Source organism: Sorghum bicolor, chromosome 3 (genome assembly GCF_000003195.3).
Source record: "Sorghum bicolor cultivar BTx623 chromosome 3, Sorghum_bicolor_NCBIv3, whole genome shotgun sequence".
Classification (NCBI taxonomy): Eukaryota; Viridiplantae; Streptophyta; class Magnoliopsida; order Poales; family Poaceae; genus Sorghum; species Sorghum bicolor.
In genome coordinates this window covers 6,763,316-6,785,418 of record NC_012872.2, presented here as the reverse complement: position 1 = coordinate 6,785,418, position 22,103 = coordinate 6,763,316, and the positions used below count along the sequence as shown (strand labels likewise).

The window sequence follows — 22,103 nt, the reverse complement described above, 5'->3', positions numbered from 1 at the left end:
AAACTGAACTTGGTCTTTCCCTTGTTTGGAACATTTTAGCTCCACTATATATGGATCCGAAGAGGGGATCAGACTTCCGAAGCATGGCGTGCGCTCGGATAATAATACGTGCCGTTCTTGCTGGCACTGTGAATCTAACCAGAAATCTTTTCTGACATACACATACACTGAATCTCTTCCAACTTACCGGCGATACCATCCAAGCAATCTGATTTGAGGACAACCACAACCGTTCCTACTTCTGAGTTCTGCCACTCCCTTTCCTGTAGTGTTTAAGACGTTTAATTACTCCGTGGCGTATCGGAATCTTCTTCACAAGTTCACATGCATGTAGTACGTACAAGCTATATTTCGAGGAATCTTTTTTCCTTTTGAGAAAAGAATCAAGTTGGTCATATTGTAAACAACCTTCGAATAATATATAGTTCAAAGTCTGAAAGATCTAGCTTTGCCTTGCTTGCTAGATCAGCAGCTGCAAAACGTACTTAATTACGTGTCAACGAAAGGAGCGCTGTCATTATTGTCCTATAACTGAATTGCTGAAAAGAGGAGCCATCGTTCAGAATTCAGCGGAAGTAAGGCATGTCCCCGTCCATGCATGAAACGAAAGACTGAATAATTAGCTTCAGGCTGTGCCGAATCCAGGATCACAAGAATTGGATCGGATCCCAGTTCCAAAAGCCACTCGCACGACAAAGTATATCATCACCGAAAGGAAAATCCACGAGCCAAAGCTATGCTTTGCTTTCCCCGGCACCGGACGCCGTGTGGATCACCCAACCCGGAGCCTTGTTACGCCGCGGCGGCTATAAGAACTTGGCATCATATCCTGATGAGCTGCATGCATGGGTGACCTCGCTCCTCGACACACAGACAGAAGAATCATTTCAAACCGAAAATGGCAACAGCAGCAGCAATGAACGGACACTACAGCAGGGCACCCAAGCTCTTCGGCAGGGAAAGAACACTCCACGCTGCCCTCGGTGGACGCAGAGGTGATTCGTTCTTGCGAGCTGAAACTATGCATGGATGATTTCCTTTCCTGTTACGAGCTCGACCGTGCAAAGCAACCGATGCACCGAACTGAAAGCCGCTGTTTTTCGTTTCGTCAGCCGCGGACATCATCCTGTGGAGGGACAGGAAGGCGTCGGCGTCCATCCTCGCGGCGGCGACGGCGGCGTGGGGCCTGTTCGAGGTGGCGGAGTACCATTTCCTGACGGTGGTGTGCTACGTCGCCATGATCGGCATGCTCGTCTTCTTCATATGGACCAACGCTTCTACCTTGTTCAACCTGTAAGCAAGCATCAGCCTCCCAACTCTTTTTCTTCTTCGCAGCCCCAAGTTCGTTTTCTTTTTTCTTATTTTGAAGAGGAGTTCTTCGTAGCCCAATTGTTTGGCCCATGTATGTTCATACTACTAGCATGGAAGCCCGTGAGGCCGAGATTAAGCCTACTGAATCTCAAAACGGGCTGAAATGGAATGGTTCGAGAAAAATGAACACTGACTGAGAGTCGTGAGATGTTGACATGCAGGCCGGTTCCCAGAATCCCTGATACTCTGGTGTCGGAGAGGGCGAGCAGGCACGCGGTCCACGACGTGCATCGCAGGCTGACCAGGTTGGTGGAGACGCTCCACGACATCGCTTGCGGCAAGGACATCAAGATGTTCATCCTGGTGCGCCACTAACCTGCCCATTCCATCTCCTTTTCCTACCAAACAGCACCAGTAGAAGAAAAGAAAAAAAAATATGCATCTGATCCTCCCTCCATCTGCCCGTGCGTGCGTGCGTTGAATCCAACAGACGGTGCTGTCGCTGTACATGGCGTCGGTGATCGCGGACTGCTTCAGCTCCCTGACGCTGCTCTACCTCGGTAATTAACCTGCTGAACTGAGGCATTTTGCAGTAGTACGTACAAGTTTCATCAGAAGGCGAAAATATTCGCAGCATCGATGTCTAAAATTTGCTGCATGCATGCCTTGTGCAGTGGTGCTGGGCACGATGACGGTGCCTGCGCTGTACGAGCGGTACGAGAGCGAGGTGGACCACCTGGTGGCCAGAGGCGTGCACGACCTGCGGACCCACTTCGCGGACATGGACTCGGGCGTTCTCAGGAAGATCCCGAGAGGCACAGGAGCTGCAGCACCCAAGTGATCACCCCCCAAACAAGAGATCACGACTGTCTGACTGACTGCCTCGTAGCGTAAATATGGTGGTGTACAATACTATACTATAGCACATGTAGAAGTGGATTAAGAACGCATGTCGCTGGTTTTCCCACTGAAAGGTCCCAAAAGAATATTAAGGTCACAATAATTCAGCTGCACTCAAAAGCAGCTGACTGCAGGTTCATCGATCGGAACAACATGGCCCTGGAAGCTGATGCTTATTACGAGTCATTGCTTGCTGGGCATGCTACAGCCTGATCTGTCCGTGTCTCCGTGATACTGTAATCTTTCCACAGTAGTACGTACCTGACCCGCGACGCGCTCTCTCTCTCTCTCTCTCTCTCTCTTCTCTTCTCTTCCACCGCTTCTCTGATCTCTGATCCATGGATCGCCAATGGAGAGGGGACGGCCAGGGTCATCCCTGGGTCCGGCGGGGACAGATGGTATTGCCCGTTCCCGACACCGACAGCAAACACACATGATTGGGCTCCACACCTCCACGTACGGGGGGGTCTCGATCGGTGGCGAACCGGACGGAGGACAGCGACGCCGGCGCGCGCACGCCTCGCCAGCAACCGGATAAAAGCAAAGCAAAGCAAAGCGTTTCCGTGCGGTGCGGCAGCCTGAGTGGCCTGTGCCATGTTTCTCTGCTCTCTTTTGTTCTCCTGCCCCGGCTGGGCAGTGGCTGTGGCTAGGGCTTGGGATGATCTCGCTCTCATCTCATTGGTTGGAATGGATCGACGACTCATCATGGCTCGCCACGCCAACCTGACCTGCCTCTCAGTCGCTGTCGGCCCGGCCTTGCAAAGGCGACACGTCACCCACAGTGACATCGGCCACAGGCGAGACGAAGACGACCGTCTGCTTCGTCTGCCTCGGCCAGTCTTTTATACTCGCACGATCGCACGGCATGCTGATCGCCGTGCCGTGACAGTACGCGAATGTCATGCTAGCGGAAAACTGGACGCAGGGCCGGGATTAGGATTAGGATTAGGTGGGGTGGGGGGGCGCGCAGTTTAATCTACGGTTACGCCGCTCCAACACGGACTACTTCAGCGTTTGCTTGTCACGTCAGGGAGGAATTTGTTTTAAAGAGCTTCCTTGTTTCCATCGGTCTCATCTGATTCATTGTACAAGCGCAGTTTAGGATAGATAACCATATCCGCAACCTATATCAACTTTATTATACGAGGGGTGATGGGGGTTGGTCGCCGAAACCGTCGACGCGCGCTGAAACGGAACTGAAGGACCCGCAACACGTTGTGGGTTGGGTGGGCCTGAAGGACAGCAACCTATGAACACAAATTGCAAGCTTAAGCCTGAAGGACAGCAACCTATGAACACAAATTGCAAGCTTAAGTATATCAATCATCATCTCCGCTGGTCTATCTTGGCACTAAACCTGCAGACCGCCACTAATGATTGACCAAAGATACACCACCATCATCAACGATCCATGCATCTATCCATCCGTGGTAAAGGAGGAGCACACAGTATTGCGCCCTGCGGCAAGGTGACTGAGCACGCACGTACGGCGGCCCCGCTCTGCGCCATCACGGCGCGTCGTGTCGTGTCGTGCCTGCCCAGGGACCCCCAGCCTTTTGTTCGGCCTGCCTGCCTTGGCGTGCGGCGGCCGCGCGGGCATGCAGGCAACCCGAGAGCGGTCAAAAGAAAAGAAACGATGGAAGCGGCAGCACGGCACGGCGGCTGCGTGCGGCGTGGTGGAGTGGAGTGGTCCGTCCGCCGCAGCACGATGCCATGATGCTCGCTCGCTCTCGCGCGCGCGCGCGCAAAGGGAGAGGGAGGGTGGGGGGTGCGTGGATTGGACGGGAAGACCACGGACGCGACGAGCCCTTTTTGGAGGCACGCTTGGCTCGTTGTTTGCCGTGCGTCCTCTGCCCTCTGGTAAAGATGAGGATGGGAGGTGGAGGGATCCGAGGAGGAGGGGGAGATCAGGAGTGAGTAGGCCAAAGGCCTGCGACTGCGAGGCCCGACGGACGGGGCAAACGAACCTAGCAGCTAGTCACCACGCACGCTCGCTTTGTGAGGTCGAGTACGAAGGAATCCCGGCCTCGGAGCACGACACCAACGGGGGAGAAGGCACGCTCCCGGCCCCCGCTGGCGCTGCTGCTGCTGCTCTCGGCTTTTCTGCAGCCAGCGGTGTTGGTGTTTCATCGTCGCCTCCGGCTCTGGCGATCTCTGCGACCGCGACTCGGCCAGCCATGGTCCCTGTTTCCCCGTCTCACAATTCCCGAGGCAGATGCAGGGGTGGACGGAGCGGAGGCGCAGGCGGCGAGTCACGCGTCACGCGGCCCCAGGGTCGTCTTGCAGCAGCCGGGAGGGAGGGAGGGACGGCGCGTGGGTCGGCGTCGGCGACATGGTGCCCAGGAGCGGGCATGTGCCAGTGCCAGCCACGCCCACGCGGGTGGACGCGACGCGGCAGCGAATCCCCCCAACACACACCTGATCGATCAGGACTAGGGACCCGCCGGCCCCACGTGTGGTGCGACAGCGGACCGCCCCCGCTGCCGCTGCCGCTGCTGCTGCCCTGCCCCGGCCGGCCCTCGTGCCAGCGGCGCCGATCCGCCGTGTGCGCGTACAGACTGCCGTATCCCAAGACGAAATTAGGCTTCTCGGGTCACCGGCTACCGACACCTGCCTCTTTCGACACCGGATCCAGTATCAGATCTAGCACCATATTCGGGAGTTGTTTAGTTTCAATTTTTTTTTTAAAAAAAAATGGATTATATAGTACTTTCGTTTGCTGACAAATATTATTCAATTATAGACTAACTAGACTCAAAAGATTCGTTTCATAAACTACAGGTGAACTGTGCAATTAATTTTTATTTTTATCTATATTTAATATGCATATATCTAAAGATTCAATGTGATGAGAAATCCGAAAAATTTTGCACTAACTTTTTGGAAACTAAATAAGACCTCACTGATCTCTTTTATAACCCTCACATTGTATCCGTATCAGCACCCGTATCCGTATCACTAATTCAGGCCTCTTTTTCGCTCCATCACATCAAATATTTGGAAACATTTATAGAGCATTAAATATAGGTTAAAAATAATTAAGTACACAGTTCATATGCATTTTTCGAGACAAATCTTTTAAACTTAATTAGTTTATAATTAGATACTAATTACTATAGTTACAAATGCGCTACAATACCAAAACAAACATTTGTTTTTGCCAACTAAACAAGGCCTCAGTATTAATTCACTAGTTCTACTCATCACTATATATATAGGTCTTGTTTAGATTCCGTGGCTAGCCTTTTTTTTCTATGAATATCCAAACATATGAGCTAAATATGAGCAAATAAGGTGGACTAAAGTTTTGCCCATTTGCTCCTCAAGAGGTATAAAACTGGGCTAAAACGTCTTGAGAGCACACTGGACGCCAAATACCCCTCACCCACCAACCCGCGACCTCTCTCCCTCTCCCATGACTTACGTCTTGTTTTTGGTTTTGGCTCTGTAGTACTTTCGTTTTTATTTGACAAACATTATCCAATCATGGAGTAACTAGGCTCAAAAGATTCATCTCACAAATTACAGATAAATAAGAGCAAATCATACTTCATACATGCGACCAAAGATTCGATGTAACGGAGAATCTTGAAAATTTTTGCGAACTAAACAAGGCCTTAATTAAATGAGAGCAAATCAGTCAGTGTAGGATGTAGGATTAAACTTTTGCTATGGATCTAAAAACATCCTAACTGGACTAAAGTTTAGGGACAAGTTTCAGTCCATGTCAAATGAATTCAAACACAACCATAGTTGCATAAATAACGGCACGCCACGCGATCATAGCACAGCTCCAACTTTCAACAACCCAACAAGACCTTGAGTCCTGCCCTATAGGATGATAACTAAGGTCACGTAGAGCGTTGGCCATGCGCCCAAATAATGGGGTTACAAAAGATGGAACAAGAAAGGAAAGTTGGGTTGGCCGATTAGTGCTCATCAACGTGATAGCCAGGCTCTCAAGACCCTTCAAAATAGACCTAGCAGTACAGGGACAGGCGTAAAGCAGTGCTACCGCAACGCATAAAGGCCATTAGAGCAAGTATTATAGTAGGCTGTAAGACAGCTAAATGCTGAGGTGGAGGAGAGAGAGTAAAAGCGGGCTGTAAGCTTACAGCCGGCTCAGATACAAAAACCAAGAAAGTCTGTGAGACAGACAAGTGAGCCATGTATTAATAGTAATGAGCTAACCAGCATTATATGAGTGGGCTGCAAGAAGACTGTAAAGAAGTCTTACAGCCAGCAGTTGGCTAATACTTGCTTTTATAACGTCCTTCTTGCAATCTCTTTGTTTATTTGTTTATTTATTATATATATGCTTCTGTACGCGGCAATGGAAGCTCGCTCGCTCGCCCTACGTGGGTGGGAATGGGGTGCACAGCCGTAAAGCGAGGGCCGAGGAGGGAGAGCCATCACGAGATGGATCGATTAGCTTGGCGTTGGCGCCATGCCAAAAGAAAGTGCCACCGGCTTGGCCCTTGGGGGCTATCTCTCTCGGGGATGGTAAAGCGGCGCTGGATGTCGCTCGGCGAGAGGAATAAGATCCCAGCCAGCCAGTGGCAGATCACATCATTAGCACCGCATAACAACCCAGTGGTGTGGCGTCCCTTCTCATTATAAAATTATCCGCAATCAGGGCTCTTTGCCATGGATTAAAGCGTTTAGTTCACCCTAAAATTCTAATTTTTTTAAGATTTCTCATCACGTCAAGTCTTTGAACGCATGTATAAAATATTAAATATAGATAAAAAATATTTAATTACACAATTTAGCTATAATTTACGAGACGAATCTTTTAAGTCTAATTAGTCTATGATTGTACAATAATTGTTAAATACAAACGAAAGTGCTACAGTAGTCAAACTCAAATTTTTTCACCAACTAGACAAGGCCAAAATAAAGTAATCAACAAGTGATTTCACTAAGATCTGATCAGAAAAACATGCAGACCCTGATTGAATTCGGAGTGCTGATGAGAGATCCTTTGGGAGCACTCTCCTCCAAATGAGATTCAGATATAGGGCCCATTTGTTTGAGTTTGTCAATCTACATCTATCTTCAATGATGCTACAAGATCTCCACTTCATTTCAGATACTATAATTTCTGAAACGATAATCCTAGATATCCAGAAAAAGAAAACCCAAATTTGTGCTACAAGATCTCCACTTCACTTCAGATAGTAGTTTGTGAAACCATAATCCTAGGTATCCATAGAAAGAAAACCCAAATTTGTGGGTTTGAATCTATACTTGGCACGGGTACTATCAAGTAAAGAAAGATAAAGCAGAATGTACAAACGATAATCCAAGATATCCAGAAAAAGAAAACCCAAATTTGTGGGTTTGAATCTATACTTGCCGCGGGCTCTATCAAGTAAATAAAGATACAACAGGATGGTTCAAACATAAACGTTCTTCCTGGTTTGATCTGCAACTAAACACCCCGTGTGAAAACGACATATAGCATCAGATTCAGAGAAGGGCTCTGCTAAAGTTGAAAGCGAGATTATTTGTGTGATTAGAGGAAAAATGAGGCACACGGAACCAGAGCGACCAAGTAGCAACAAAAATCAAGTCAATGTATTAAACCAAAACAAACATATCAACATCAATATCAAAGTACAAAAACCGGACCGATGTATATATTTAACTCGAATAAGGTTTCTACAAGCAAGCTAATAACACACTTATCTGCACCTCAACCTGAATGACAACCATGAGATCAAATATACAGAGGGCTACACAAATGATGAGTTCTTCGTTTTCGCCAGGTTCTTTTGGACACTATATATTTTATTCAAAATAAGAAGAAGAAAAAAAGACCAATTGGAACAGGGTTCCAACACTTCACTCCCCCCAATCTAACCCAACATGGTCACCCTTCTGTCTCACCAACACAAGAACCATCCAATTAAAATCCTATTTTGAACCCATCCTTGGATGCATACTTGTTTTACTTGTTTTGATCCCGAATGCACAGTTGCAACACCTTCCACTCTTTGCCACAGACTCTCATGTAAACATGCAGTAGCAACAATAATGATAATAGATGGATAACTACGCCTGTAGAATTTGCAACATACCCGAATTCACCAATCCTCGATCTGAGGCACAGTTCTGCTTAATGTTTTTCTGCCTGTCCGGCATCAGGAGAGACCATGGGCTGATACTGAGGTGGCAATGTTGGAGGTGCAGCTGCTTGTGAGTAGTAGACTTGTGGGCGCGTAGGATCAGCATACTCATATCCAAAGTTGCCACCCATGTTTGCAACAGGCTGTGGTGAGGGGTGGTGGTGCGATTGAATGACATGGTGGTATGCCATCCCAGCATATCCAGGTGCTGCATTAGGCGCTGGAGCAGGCGTAGCGGCAGCTGTTGTTCGATAAACACCAGGTTGTTGTAATTCAGGCCTTACAGCCATCTGAGGAATTGGCACGGTCGGCTTTGGCGTTGTGTCAACAAGTGTGGGAGGTGGCAAAGTGACTTGTGCACCAGGAGGCATGCTATATGGCTGATGTGCATTCTGCTGCATAGGAAGGTAATACATCCCCGTATTTGGGTCGAATGTAGGTGCCTGTTGCGGCCTCGGCACAGTCTGGGGTGCCTGCTGAGGAACAGGATGGTGGTAATAGGACTGGATTGGAATGAAGGTGCCAGTGGCAGGGTTGTGGATGAAATGCTGATTTCCAGCAGAAACAATCTGCTGAGGAGCTGGTTGTTGTGGTTGCTGTTGCTGCTGTGGTGGTGGATGTTGCTGCGGTGGCTGAGGCACATGCATCTGGGTAAGGACATATCCAGGTGGGACCTGTGTTGCCGCGGCAGCTGCAGCAGCGTCCGGAGCTGATCCAGGGAGGCGGTAGCTGGCAGCTTCCGTTCCCACAGGCATGTCTCGTTTCAAGTCGGCGGGAGGAGATCTATCGTTATAGTAGACGGCTCTGAAACAATCGATCAAACATATGGTCCGCATAAGGTTTCATGCTAACTCATAAGGTTGTGGATAATCAAGGTCTAACAATATGTATGCACGTTATATAAAATTGATCATGTCAACTTACCTATTGCTGGGATCAACAGCCGGCGGGACCTCCTGCTTCATAGGTTGTGGTTTCCGACCTCCGCCACCGTGATCGGACTTATCATCGTCAGAGAACACTCTGCTGGACGCCTCAGAGGGCGACATGCCGGCCATGGCAGGGATCGGCACCTGCTGTTGAGGTTGTATGTATGGCGGCAGCTGCTGCTCGGAGATCCCCATCTGCGCGAAGTGATCCTCCACGGCGGCAGGTTGCATGATGCGGGCGTCCGACGGGCGGTCCTCCGGCCGCACGCGTATAGGCGGAAGATTCGATAGCGATGGTGCCGAGGAGGTTGACCCGAACGAGGAGTTCTTATCCAGCATCGGCGAGTCTGGCACAGACTGGACGTCGTGCAGGTGCCTCCCGGCACCGGCGGCGGCAGCGACGGCGGCGGTGGCGCCCACCGGCAGCTTGGGCTGGCTGGCGCGCTGGTCCTCCGTGGGAGCCGAGTTGGTCACGCCGCTGCGGGAGTGCACGGAGGAGTCGTCCTCGAGGCCGAGAAGACAGTTGACGGAAGCTGAATCGGTGGAGATCCCCCTCGGGATGCCGTCGAGGGAGCCGGAGATGGCGCTGTTGAGGGCGTCGACGAACCAGTTCTCCGACTTGGAAGAGTCGTCGAGGAGGGAGCCGAGCGAGGACGAGGACTCGGGCTTGGCGGGGAAGAGGAAGAGGCGGATCCGGGAGGTGCGCGAGGATCCCCCACCGGAGGAGGTCGCGGCGATGCGGTCGTACTCGTCGACGAGGTTGTCGAGGTCCTCGTCCGTAGAGACGGAGATGAGGGAGTCGAGGTCCTCGTTGGGCAGCTGATACTTGAGCGTGAAGGGGCGGCCGCCAAGCAGCGACCGCGAGAGGCGCGCGTGGACGTCGGCGAGCGACGCGTGCCGGTCGACGGCCACGATCCGGGTCTCCCCGCCGAGGTAGCAGAGCGACTTGTCGGTGGGGCGCGGGACGATCCGGCCCCCGAAGCTGCACATCAGGCGGAGCCGGCCCCCACCGCCGCCGGCAGCCGCGGCCGCCGCCGCCGCGGAGGACGGGAACGGCTCGTCCCACGAATCCCCACCCCGGCTGCGCGGAGAAGACTCCGTGGACTCCGGGTACCCGGGCCCAGGGCCGGGGCCCCCCACGCCGGCGGCCGTCGCCGACGGCAGCGGCTCCATGAGGGGAAGCGAGCGGGCGGAGGAGGGGGAGGGTGGCTTGCTGCTCTGGCTGCGCTTGTTGTCTCCTTCGTGGGTTTTTGGGTGGGGGATTTTATTTTAGATTTTGGGGAAAGGGGAATATATGAGGGGGGAAGCAAAGAGGAAGCGAGGAAGGGGAAGGACGAGGGGGAGGAGTGGGGCCCGCGCCAGGAAATATCGCTGGTTACGGGAGGCGGTTTTGCGGCCTGTGATCTAGGTGCCCCTGCCCCCTCTCGGCTCTCGCGGCGGCGGCTGCTCCTTGCATCTAGCTCCGTGGCCTTGTTTAGCAATTTCGTTTTTTTTACAAACATTATTTAATCATGGAGTAACTAGGCTTAAAAGATTTATTTCGTAATTTACATGTAAACTGTGCAATTAGTTTTTATTTTCGTATATATTTAATTCTTCATGCATGTGGCGTAAAAATTGATGTGACGTGAAATCTTAAAAAGATTTTGGTTTTTGAGGTGAACTAAACAATGAGTTAATCTCCTCTCCTCGCTTTTTCTGTCGACGCCATGGCGAGTGCCAGCTAACCTGCCGAGTTGTTTTTCCTTTCCTCGTCATGCGGCGTCTATTATTGATATTATTATTATTATTTTATTATTGCTCTAACGAAGAACTGCTTGCTAGCTTTGGACTGAGCCACCAGAAAATGACCCTCAATTAGTGAAGCTTTTATGTAAAGCTCCCAAGTAGTCAAGTTATGCCAAATGCTACAATGTTACAACATTTATGTGTACAGCTGATAGGTTTACTATAAAGATATATTTTATAGTTAATTTAATGGTACTTATGTTGTATCATAAATATTAGTATTTTTATATAGTTTTGGTTAAAATTTAAATCATTTGACTCCTTCAAAAGTGAAATTTGCTCTTTTTTTTGCATATAGAGGTAGTGTGTCTCGAGCCAACATTGCAATAGTAAGATCACATTGAAATTGTATAACACAATGGTGGGAATTTAGGCCTTCAGTGATTATTAGGCCTCAAAGCAATTGTTCAAAAACTTTTTTAAATTTAAGTGATACATTAGTTTTATCAGGTAAAGACTAATTGATTAAATTTCAAAAATATCCTAAATTGGTTAATGAAACAAGTGACACGGTACACAAGAATGGGACTCATAACGTCTCATAAATACAAACATAGCCATCAAAATCTTCAATACCCATTCACCCTAACCTAACTTTGGCCAATGTGGCATCTCTAACCTCTTTTACTACCTTCTTAGGGCACTCACAATGCAAGACTCTATCACAGAGTCCAAGACACTTAATTACATATTATTTATGGTATTTTGCTGATGTGGCAGCATATTTATTGAAGAAAGATGTAAAAAATAAGACTCCAAGTCCACATTGTTCGAGGTAATAAATAACTCTAGACTCTATGATAGAGTCTGCATTGTGAGTGCCCTTACTAGCTACAGCTATAATATTTGTCCATACACATTCACACCTCATACATAGACACACCCCGCACGCACCTCTACCTATACGTCCAAGCCTACAACTATACACAGCTAGAAAAAACCATATGTTTGTAGAGATTAGTAGAACGAAACGAATGAAGATTTCGTTGACGATAAATATGTATGAACTAATTATCGTGTCATCTTGCATGGGAGCCAACAAAATTCATAATTAGAGCAAACACGAGTGAAACTCTGAGAATCGGTCCATGGATCGATTACTAATTGATGGGTAGCCACCAAACGCACTAGCTACATGCTCGTTCTATAGGCAGCTCAATACTTATTGTCATTTTGCATGTGGGTCTTTTGCAAGAGAGATTTATGCATGTCAACTGTCACATAACCTTCCTAATGTAGGTTTGCAAACATTACAAAAACACATGGACACATGGTTGCTTGAGGTATTGTTGATTTTCAATTAACCTACCTATGAGTTTTAAAGTAGATTTAGATTCAGATGAAGCCAGGCTTGGATCATCAACTGTAAAACATCATTAGAGTATTCTACGAGAACAAAAACCCAGAAACAGGAATAGAGAGACACGACGCAGACAAGAAGCAAGGCCTCGATGGCTCGATGCCATTCCTTTGCTTTCAAGCACACCGGGTCGGTGTCGCTTTGCGCTTGGTCCGTCAGCGCCAGCTCGACACATCAAAATTGCAATAGGGTTCGCTGCATTTGGTACGATGTTGGAGAAGATATTTGGATACTAATAAAAAATAATTACATAACTCGTCTAGAAACTATGAGATGAATTTAGGCCTTGTTTAGTTGGCAAAAATTTTTGGTTTCAGATTCCGTAGCACTTTCATTTGTATTTGATAAACAATGTCTAATTATAAACTAACTAGGCTTAAAAGATTTGTCTCGTAATTACAAGCAAACTATCTAATTAGTTTTTGTTTTTTCTATATCTAGTGCTCCGTTGTAAGATTCGATGTGACAGAGAAACTTAAAAATTTTTAGGTACTTATTGAAACTGAACAATGCCTTATTAAGGCTAATTAATTTATTATTAACACATGTAAATTACTGTAGTATTTACGGCTAATCATGTACCAACTAGATTTAAAAGATTTGTCTTATAATTTCCAACCAAACTATATAGTTAGTTTATTTTTTATCTATATTTAATAATTAATACATATGTCTAAATATTCGATATGATGACTATTTTTTTTTTTTTATGGACAAGGCGTCGAGAACGACCACAAGTCCAGAATCGTACAGCCAGGCTTTCTCCTCTGCGGCTCTGCTCTCGTTTCTTCCCATCGACGCAGCGGGCCAATGGAAACCCGCCCACAGAATGCCGGAAAATAAAGATGCAAGATCCGCCGCGATTGGACACCTATGTTTCACCTCCTCGGGAATTTGAAACCAGATCGATCGATCGATCGGTGACGACGAACTGTAGCGTAGCGTATTGTACAGTCTTGTACTAGTAGAGTGATTAGAGAAGGCTTGAAGCGAAGGGAACGGAGTTGTGTCCAGCTGATTGCAGAAGGCGCCGTGTAGTGCAGGCCAGCTTAATTGGGCTAGTTGTTCATGCAACAGTAGTAGTATTATAGTTCGATGATAACAGTGATATGACGCGGCATAAGTTAGGTATCGCGTACAGAATAATGTACTGCGGCTACGCCATGCTAGCGACCAGCTGGGGAAGGCAACCAATGCAAAAAGCGAGTCATGTTTGCGTGGCAAAAGCGTAAGAGCTGAACTAGTCCTCGGCCTTCAGGCGGGCGTGTTTTGTTATTGTTAAAGTTTAGGTCATGGATTGGAAGAGGAGGATGTAGCTAGAGACCAGAATAGTACCTTGTTATGAACTCATTAATCATCATGATGGGTGAGTATATATACTCCTATATGATATGATATCCATTTGGTAAACCTAAACGCTGCTAACTGCTGGTGCTAATTGATTGGTCAACGAACTTGGGGGATGCAGGAGAAGCCCCCAAAAAAAAACAACAATATCTCTTGCTGATGTGTCACTAGATGATACAGAACCATGACAGAGCTGAATTCATCAAGGGAAAAAAATCAGGCTAGCGCCGAAACAGTAGACACCAAAGGATGCAGCGGATTGAGCAGACAAGTTCTTTTTTTTTTGTCTCTGAATTTTTTGTTGTTTTGTTTTTGGAATACAATTTTCTTTTTTGGTTGTCAATTTGTCCCTGGTCTCACATCTTATGTCGCCTTCTCGTCTGTCAACGAATGCTTGCACGCATGCACTAACGGAGGACACGGCACTTTTTCCCATTAATCAAGCTCTATATACGTCTCATCAGCGCAACAAATAAAACGAATCAGAATCATCGCCTGCTAGGGGTCAAAGCCAAGCACTACGAAAAAAAAAAAAAAGCAACGCAACTGCATGCCGGGGCGAAGAAGCATCAGCGGTGCACGAGCACGAGCACGAACGGCCGCCGGGGCAGCGCGGGGAGGTGCGGGTGCTGCGGCGTGGTGGCGTCCAGGTCCAGCCACGTCCACTCACTCTCCAGGGCAAGTCACTGCATAGGCCCATCGTCACAGTCCACTCCCTCGCACGTACTGTAGGTACGTATCGTCCCCCGTTTCGGTGACAGGCGCTTGCACATGACGGACGACGAGGACGTACGATCCACATCCACCGATCGTACGTCGCCGGCCGGCCAATTGCTTTGAAGCAAACGCCTAGATGGATCGACCGACTGATTGATCAATCGATCGTCGACCGGCCATCAGCATCGTTCGCATGCAATCCGATCCGTACGTAGCAGCGGGACGGATATATATGGAGGATACTTGCTGCTGACCATCGGCGATCGCCGTCGCCGGCTCAGCCCGCGCACGGTGACCGACCGACCGCCCGGGCGGGCGGGGGCCGCGCGGCCGGAAACGCCAGCAGGCAGCCAACTGGACGTCGCGTCCGCGTCCAGGAAAAAACGTCGCGTTCGGGCGCCCGAACCGAACCGAACCGAACCCAGGCCGCGCGCTGGCGAACCGACGAGCGCGCCCGACGCCGGCCGCGCGTCCCCCCGCCGTGACGGCGACGCCCGCTCCTCATCCGCGGCGATGATTACGAATTGTGGGGGGCTGAGATCCCGTGCGTTGCGGGTGTCCGCGTGTGCGTGCGCTCGCGGTCGCGGGGAGGGCGCCACGGCTGTTGGGTGGCGTCCTGGACCCGGACCCGGACTGCGCGGCTGGCCGTTGGGCGTGCCGTCCAGATCGCTTCGTCGGAACGGCCGGGGCAGGCACGTGACGCGCGCGGGCGTGGTTCCAGCTCAACTTGACACAGATCCCTTGCATGCAGTTGCAGGGGAGGGATCCATCCGGGCCCTTGCACATCAACACTCTCAAGTTTATATAAGTATTTTTTTTATTTATTTAGGACGACGAGTTAGATCTCCTCCTACTAGCCATCTATTAGTGTGTGTGGAGTATTCCAGAACCACACGCACACACTACTGTTTTTCCCCTGTTCGTCCATAGAGATCAGCCATCTAATCAGCTAGTACAGTGCTATCGAGGTGACAGCGTCACGGGGTAATTGTATTGCCACGCACGTCCGATCTATAATCATGTCCAGTTCGTCCCATGCCGGCTCGTTTCAATGTCGATACAGACTTGTAGAAAGAGAAATCACAAGAGTGGTTGATACCGGTGGTTGAACGGAACCGGAACGGGACGAAACTAAACAGTATAAGGTTGAGATCTATATACCCGTCGGAAATCTTTGGCTGTCTGTTGTCTGCACCTTTTTTGTTTCAGTCTTGCAGGTGCGGCTACTTCTCGCTACATCGCAGTTGTGCAGGCTGAGACGACGACGTTCATGATCTAAGACGAAGGATCATGTCGCACATTTTGCGTTTGGAAGCAGAATTCCAGATGTTGCTCTTAGGAAAGCACTGCGTCTGTGACTTTGTTACGTGGTTAACGAATAAGGACAGTCCGATGTTTGCGTGACCTAATACTGTTGTGCCGCCCCAAGAGCAATCTACTTATATAGATAGAGGCAAAAGGAGAGTATGGGAGTTAATTAAGAATCTGATGACGATGGCTACCTGTTCATGCTTAATTTGGCCGTGACCTTTGGAGCATGCAAGAACATCCGTACCAGCAGGGCAAATGGGCATTGCTGATGCAACAGCTCGGTTGAATGTCCCCGGCCGCGTGCAAGAATGCCCAGGCAACTCAGTTCTTGTTTAGTTCACAAATTTTTTTGTTTTTGGGTACTGTAGTATTTCGTTTTTATTTGACAAACATTGTCCAATCATGGAGTAACTAGGCTCAAAAGATTCATCTCACTAATTATAGCTAAACTGTGTAGTTAGTTTTTATTTTCGTCTATATTTAATGCACCATGCATGCGACCAAAGATTCGATGTGACAGAGAATCTTGAAAATTTTTGTAAACTAAACAAGGCCTCACTCGTACATGATTTACGGGTAAAAGCGGAAAGGCATACTACACGGAAGACAACCTCGCAACAGAACAAGGGTGATGTCTTGGATACGTACTTATGTGAGCGTGAGCATGGAGAGAAAATATATCCGTCTGCAGATTATTAAATTACTAGATCGAAAACGAAAACATTTGGTATATGTATATCCGCAAGCAAATGTATATGAACTATGAAGGCCATTCGCAAATGTCCGAGCAGTTCAAATACATGACGTGCTGCATAGTTCCACATCTCATCTCGGTCTGCAAATGGAAACTGTCGAACGAATACAAATGCCCGTAATATCCTAGACAACCCCAAGAAATATCTCCACAGCGGAATGCATTTACCACCAGACGCGATAGCAGCGTCAGTAGCTATCCATATCCATAACTTGGCTATCAGCGTAAGTATGGCCGAGTATTCCACTTAGGCAACTGGACAGTGGGAAACCGGGGACTTGCATGCCACACGCGTGGTGGGTGGAACACTCCGTGTCTGGGACAAAATTTCTGGCTAATACCGCACTATTATTTGATTTATTACGAAAGAAAGGCCGCGGCAATAGGCGACGACTCTTTTTTTTTTTTTGAGAAGTAGTAGTACTTGTCAATAGGCGACTTTATTATTACAACACGTTCGATGGAATTGTTGGACGACCTTTTTTATTTGTCGACGGAGATGGAGATCGTTCTCAGCGACTGACTGCAAACAAAAAGAAAAAAGCTGTGCAAAATCGAGAGGGCAATTAGTCAGAGGTTTCTGTACGTAGCACTCACTACTAGTACTTCGTTGCAGAATCTAAGGTCTTGTTTAGTTCGCGAAAAATTTTCAAGATTCTACGTCACATCAAATTTTTGGTCGCATACATGGAGCATTAAATATAAACGCAAATAAAAACTAATTGCACAGTTTACCTATAATTTGTGAGATGAATCTTTTGAACCTAGTTACTCCGTAATTAAACAATGTTTATCAAATAAAAACAAAATTACTACAGTAAAAAAAACCAAAACTTTTGCGAGCTAAAACAAGGCCTAAATGCAGCCCGGTCGAGCGCTCGCTACCAAACCAAACGGAAGGGCCGGCCACGAGGCCACGACCGTCGCGAGTGGCGCGGTCAAAAGTCGCTGCTGGATGGAGGAGCATCGACCGATAATTGGGGGATTTGGGAGATAGCGGCGGTGGTTGGTCTTCATCCTAGAGCATCATGATAGGGAGGCGAGGCGTACCTGGACCTGGACGACGACCTCCCACCTGCTTCTCCTCCGGTTCTCTCCCATGCCCCCCGCCTCTCTTTTTCTCGGCTGAAAACCACCCTTTTCATTCAGGTTTTGCCTGAACACAGTCTTCGTCAGTTTTCACGGTTTCATTAGTCTGCCATTGTTGCCAACACAACAACAGCGTGGGGCCCGGCCCTTTATCCGGTACTGTATATATGCGTGGCCGTGGCCCAATCGGGTTGATGGGGGCGACCCATCCATGATCCATCGACCATCGTGCTGCTAGCGGCCTACTGTATCAATCGGGAGATGGACCAATTGGATCAGTCGCTGTGGGAGCAGTGCAAGCAGATTATGGGTGCCGCCGTCGTTCCATCTCCGTGCGCCTCCGGCGGCGGCGGCGAATCCTTTGGAGCAAAGCGACAGCGAGACGAGACGCTGAGGAAGCATGCGTGTCCCCCGTATCTAGAAAGATTATCTTCCATTCCAGGCAGTACTATGGCACGCCACGGCCGAGCCAGTGTACGTATCCGAACAGAGGGCCCCATTTGTAATGTAAACCTTTCTGGGGCATCCAAGAGCCGGGCCTACTAGCTAGCCAGGAATTATACATTGGAGGGATTAACCAGAAAAAAACTAACTTATAGAAACTAAACGCGGCTCAACTCATTAGGTTCTTCATGGTAATCTTCTCGATTAATTCTTCGACTTGACATAGTTACTCGTATTTTCTTATATGTATTCTAGAATTTAAGGCTCTGTTCTTTTATTGGTAGATGATATGCCCATTGAAGCAAGGCGCTATGGTGACTTCATAAATCTCCTCGAGATCTGCAAGCATAGTTTTCAGAGGTATTTGTAGGGATGATTTTTATCTAGTTGTGTTTTATGTGATTTTCCGTAAAAAGTGTCGCAATAGAATTCGTGTTGGTTTTGACTATGTTTATAAAAAATATTACTAATATTTATATCTTTAGATAAGTTTATTATAAGAATATATCTAATGACCTATCTAATGATACTGATGTATTATAAATATTTATATTTTCTTAAATAAGTTTATGAGGAGAATATATTCAATGATCTATTTAATAATACTATTTATGTATGACTTTTCTCACAAAGTGAGAATGACATTTTTTATTGGACGAAGGGAGTAGAAGATATTAGCAAATATACATCACAATAAATTGTTATATTCTTCCACTAAATATAAAAAACTAAAAGATTATTATACTAATAAAAATATATTGTCATATGTTAGGAGGGAGGCATGCCCTCCTCCCCCCACTTTGCCGCTGGCTCTCGCACAAACTTCTTCATGGGTTTTGGCACCAAAGGCAGTAAAGACGCACTAAATGTAGCACCCACGAGAAGTGCTTTTGCCGCCAAATGTAAGGAGAATATTTGTGCCTTCGCAACGGATGCTCTGACTCCAATGGAGGAGACTCATGGGCAAAACTCTCCAAATGGACCCTAAAATTTTTTCACCAAAATTAATCTCATCTCTTAGACCGGTTAACTATATCTAAGAATTTTCTATCTAATCGCCTTTAATTTTTCACTCTTGTTTTTAACCCTACTCTTTCTGGCAATACTTAAAAACAAAAAAAGGTATGAAAGTAAAGAGAGGTGAGAAAACTTGACGCCCTCCCCCCACCCCACACACCATACCCGAACAAAAAAAAGTACACGTTAGTTTACTGAGCCTTTGTTTGATGGTTTGAGAGCAAGAAAAGAGAGAGAAACAAAAAAAAAGACAACCTATATTTTCGACTAAAAAAATAAACCCATATGTTTAAAAGCAATTGAGAAGGTGATAAAACAAAATAGTAGCTTTTGGTTTATTTGTGGGAAGTTCAGCTCCAGAGTATTTACAGAGCAGCTCGGTTAGTGTAAATAGCAAAAGTTCAACATCGATAAGGGTGGAGAGTGGTAAGGAGAGCAAGCCCTAAGATTTGAAAGACTTGGAACAAAATTGAAATCAGAGGCCCCTTAATATAGTGATAATATATAAAGTAGATAAACACATAAATTTAATTGAAATAGGAAAATACAAGGATATGATCGGATTATTGGAAAGTATACAAGGGTGTGATCAAATTGGTACACCAGCATGATTAGTTTCAAGATGCCTCTAGGCGTCCTTGGTGGGATAAGGGAGAATTGGAGAGATCATGCATGTGCCAATATGCATTTGCATGAGGAAGCATGATCAGAGGAGACCAACCAATCACTGGCTTTTGCATGGTTTACATGCTTACCGCGCTACTACTTTCCTATTAGATTGCCTAATACTACATTATAATTCCCTAGGGAGGGGTCCTTTTTATGCCTAGCATGCTACTTTCCTATTAGATCGTCTAATACTACATTATAATTCCCTAGGGAGGGGCCCTTTGGATACCTGGCATGCTCGCCCCTCTCACCCCTCCTCAGGGCAGGCCTGGTGGTAAGTCTGCAACATTGCATGAACATGATGGTCTTTTAAAAATGCAAGATTTTTCTCTATTTTGGGTTCAAAAGTTCAACATCCATAAGGGTGGAGAGTGCTAAATCTGCAATATTGTGTGAATATGATGGGTTGATGGCCTTCTTAAAATGCAACATTTTTCTCTATTTCTTTTGTCTTAAGGTAAAGATTACCTAATTTTTACAAAAATAGATAGAGCGTAGACCAATAACCGTTTCACCTCACAGTTTGGTGTATCAAAACCTTATTTGGCGTTCTAAAAAACCATAATTGGCAAGTGGGATGTGAATTATTTGGCGAGTATAAAAGTCTGATTACTTATTTATCAGTCATTCAATAATATTTTTCTCTTATAACAAATCAACAAATAATATTTTTTATCATGATTTTTCAGCCAAGCGTCCGTTATCATCATGTTCTATGCTTTCCGCGTCGTCGGCGAGGGAAGGTGGTCCCTGGTCGAGACTTTGTTTATTCATAATAATAGCCAACAAACAGTACATATATATAGCATATTTTTCGTGAACGTTCCTGAGCAATATGTGACGCCGTGACGGGGGAAAATACATAATACCGGACGAGCAGAGCTGTTAACCTGTCATCTGAAACTGCCACAAGAGCTGTCGTTGCACCGAGATTCTTTCGAGGCGAGACGATAAGACTCGTGCGTAGAGGCATTAGGCCAGGACGCACGCATGTTATAGCCGTTGACTTTTCTCTCGCTCTTGTTTATTCTTCATTCACATAGTGCTACATGTCATTGGCATTAAAATTGACCGGATTAGTTTCTTAATTGTCCAGATGCGACGAAAGCCAGATGTATAGGGCACGTATATATGTTCTTCCCCACCAACGGCTCCCCACTGTGGTTGCACAGGATGGAGATGGAGCACTAGTGGAGGTAAGTGTGCACGCAGCAACTCCTGTTTCCTCCCATCATTGCAGCACAAACCTCTGAATTTTAATTTGGCTGTAGATCACTTAATTTAGAGAAGCACAAATAGTTATATAGCATGGGTTCTAATAGTAATCTACTATATATGGCGCTGAAAGTGACATGCTACAGTTTGTAGCTTTGGATTTGCTGGAGGGACAAGAAAGCACTAGTCATCTTTGAAAACAAATTCTCGTGCTGTCAGTTTGCTTCTCCTAGTAGCTACATGTAAAGTTATTATCACGGTGTCTGCTAGGGGTCAAATCAAATTATCAATCAAAGTAACCGGCAGGCGAGCTTGTTAAGGACAGAGATAATCCGGATTCGCCGGTGGTAAAAATGATGAGGTGGGTAAAGCAAATCCGGATTTGACGTGTGGCTCGCTCACTCTTGCGCAAGCAAAAGATGCAACGGCGCGACAACGCTGAGGTGGATCCTACCAGGCGGCATATCCCCCGCGGCCCCACCTGTCACCAGGCAACTCGAATCTCCCTTCTCTCTCTCTCCCCCTCTATCATGCAAATGCGCAATTAGCCGTGCTGGCGCCGAGCATGTCGTTTGTAATCCCCCGTATCAATGCAATGTGTTGTGAGAGCAAGCTACTACTACTATTGCAGTAGTGCCGTGCTCCTGTTCGTGGGTGTCGCGGATTCCGAGCCACGTCAGCACGTACGCGCAGCACTGTTCGGGGACGGCCAGGACGTGTCGTACTGTTTCCCACGTGCGTTGGGGCCAGCGAGCACGTCAGAGCGTACGTGGCAATGTGGACCAGCGAGCTCTGCCGTGCCTGTGCACTCTTTGTCTCTTTCCACTCGTTGGTCGTGCCTGTGCAGCAAGAAAAATAGAAGTGTTTGATTTACACTATTGCAGTTCTTTATGTTTTTAAATCTTTTCTTCCCCAAGTCAAGCACGTTTTCGTTTTTCGTCAGAGAGCCAAACGTCCCCCCCTCCTCTCTCTCTCTGCATCAGAAAAAAAAAACCCGAGTGATGCACAGGGAGGCCGTTGGTAGGCCAAGTGGGCTACATTGTTATGGACTAGTACCCACAATCGGGCCGTGGGGTCCTCTAGCACTTTCGGCCCGCGGAGTGCCCTAGCACTTTGGGCCC

General features: G+C 47.3%; 2 protein-coding genes across 2 annotated transcripts; one reads left to right on the top strand and one right to left on the bottom strand.

The window, feature by feature from the left end:
• On the top strand, positions 837-2,394 carry LOC8073333 (reticulon-like protein B9). Its single transcript, XM_002457351.2, has 5 exons — positions 837-995; positions 1,113-1,293; positions 1,533-1,674; positions 1,802-1,871; positions 1,986-2,394. Exons 1-5 carry the CDS (start codon positions 899-901, stop codon positions 2,150-2,152), a joined length of 657 nt encoding a protein of 218 aa, XP_002457396.1. The 5' UTR covers positions 837-898; the 3' UTR covers positions 2,153-2,394.
• On the bottom strand, positions 7,795-10,554 carry LOC8060830 (RNA polymerase II degradation factor 1). The gene is made up of 2 exons (XM_002455183.2): positions 9,267-10,554; positions 7,795-9,146 (listed from the first exon to the last, which is right to left on the bottom strand). Exons 1-2 carry the CDS (start codon positions 10,442-10,444, stop codon positions 8,333-8,335), a joined length of 1,992 nt encoding a protein of 663 aa, XP_002455228.1. The 5' UTR covers positions 10,445-10,554; the 3' UTR covers positions 7,795-8,332.

Bases quoted from the DNA above. Each gene is read 5' to 3' on its own strand.
- LOC8073333 (XM_002457351.2), top strand. From the start codon at position 899: ATGGCAACAGCAGCAGCAATGAACGGACACTACAGCAGGGCACCCAAG. The intron at 1,675-1,801 runs GTGCGCCACTAA...TGAATCCAACAG, and splicing joins ACATCAAGATGTTCATCCTG to ACGGTGCTGTCGCTGTACAT. The intron at 1,872-1,985 runs GTAATTAACCTG...TGCCTTGTGCAG, and splicing joins CCTGACGCTGCTCTACCTCG to TGGTGCTGGGCACGATGACG.
- LOC8060830 (XM_002455183.2), bottom strand. From the start codon at position 10,444: ATGGAGCCGCTGCCGTCGGCGACGGCCGCCGGCGTGGGGGGCCCCGGC. The intron at 9,147-9,266 runs GTAAGTTGACAT...CGATTGTTTCAG, and splicing joins GCTGTTGATCCCAGCAATAG to AGCCGTCTACTATAACGATA.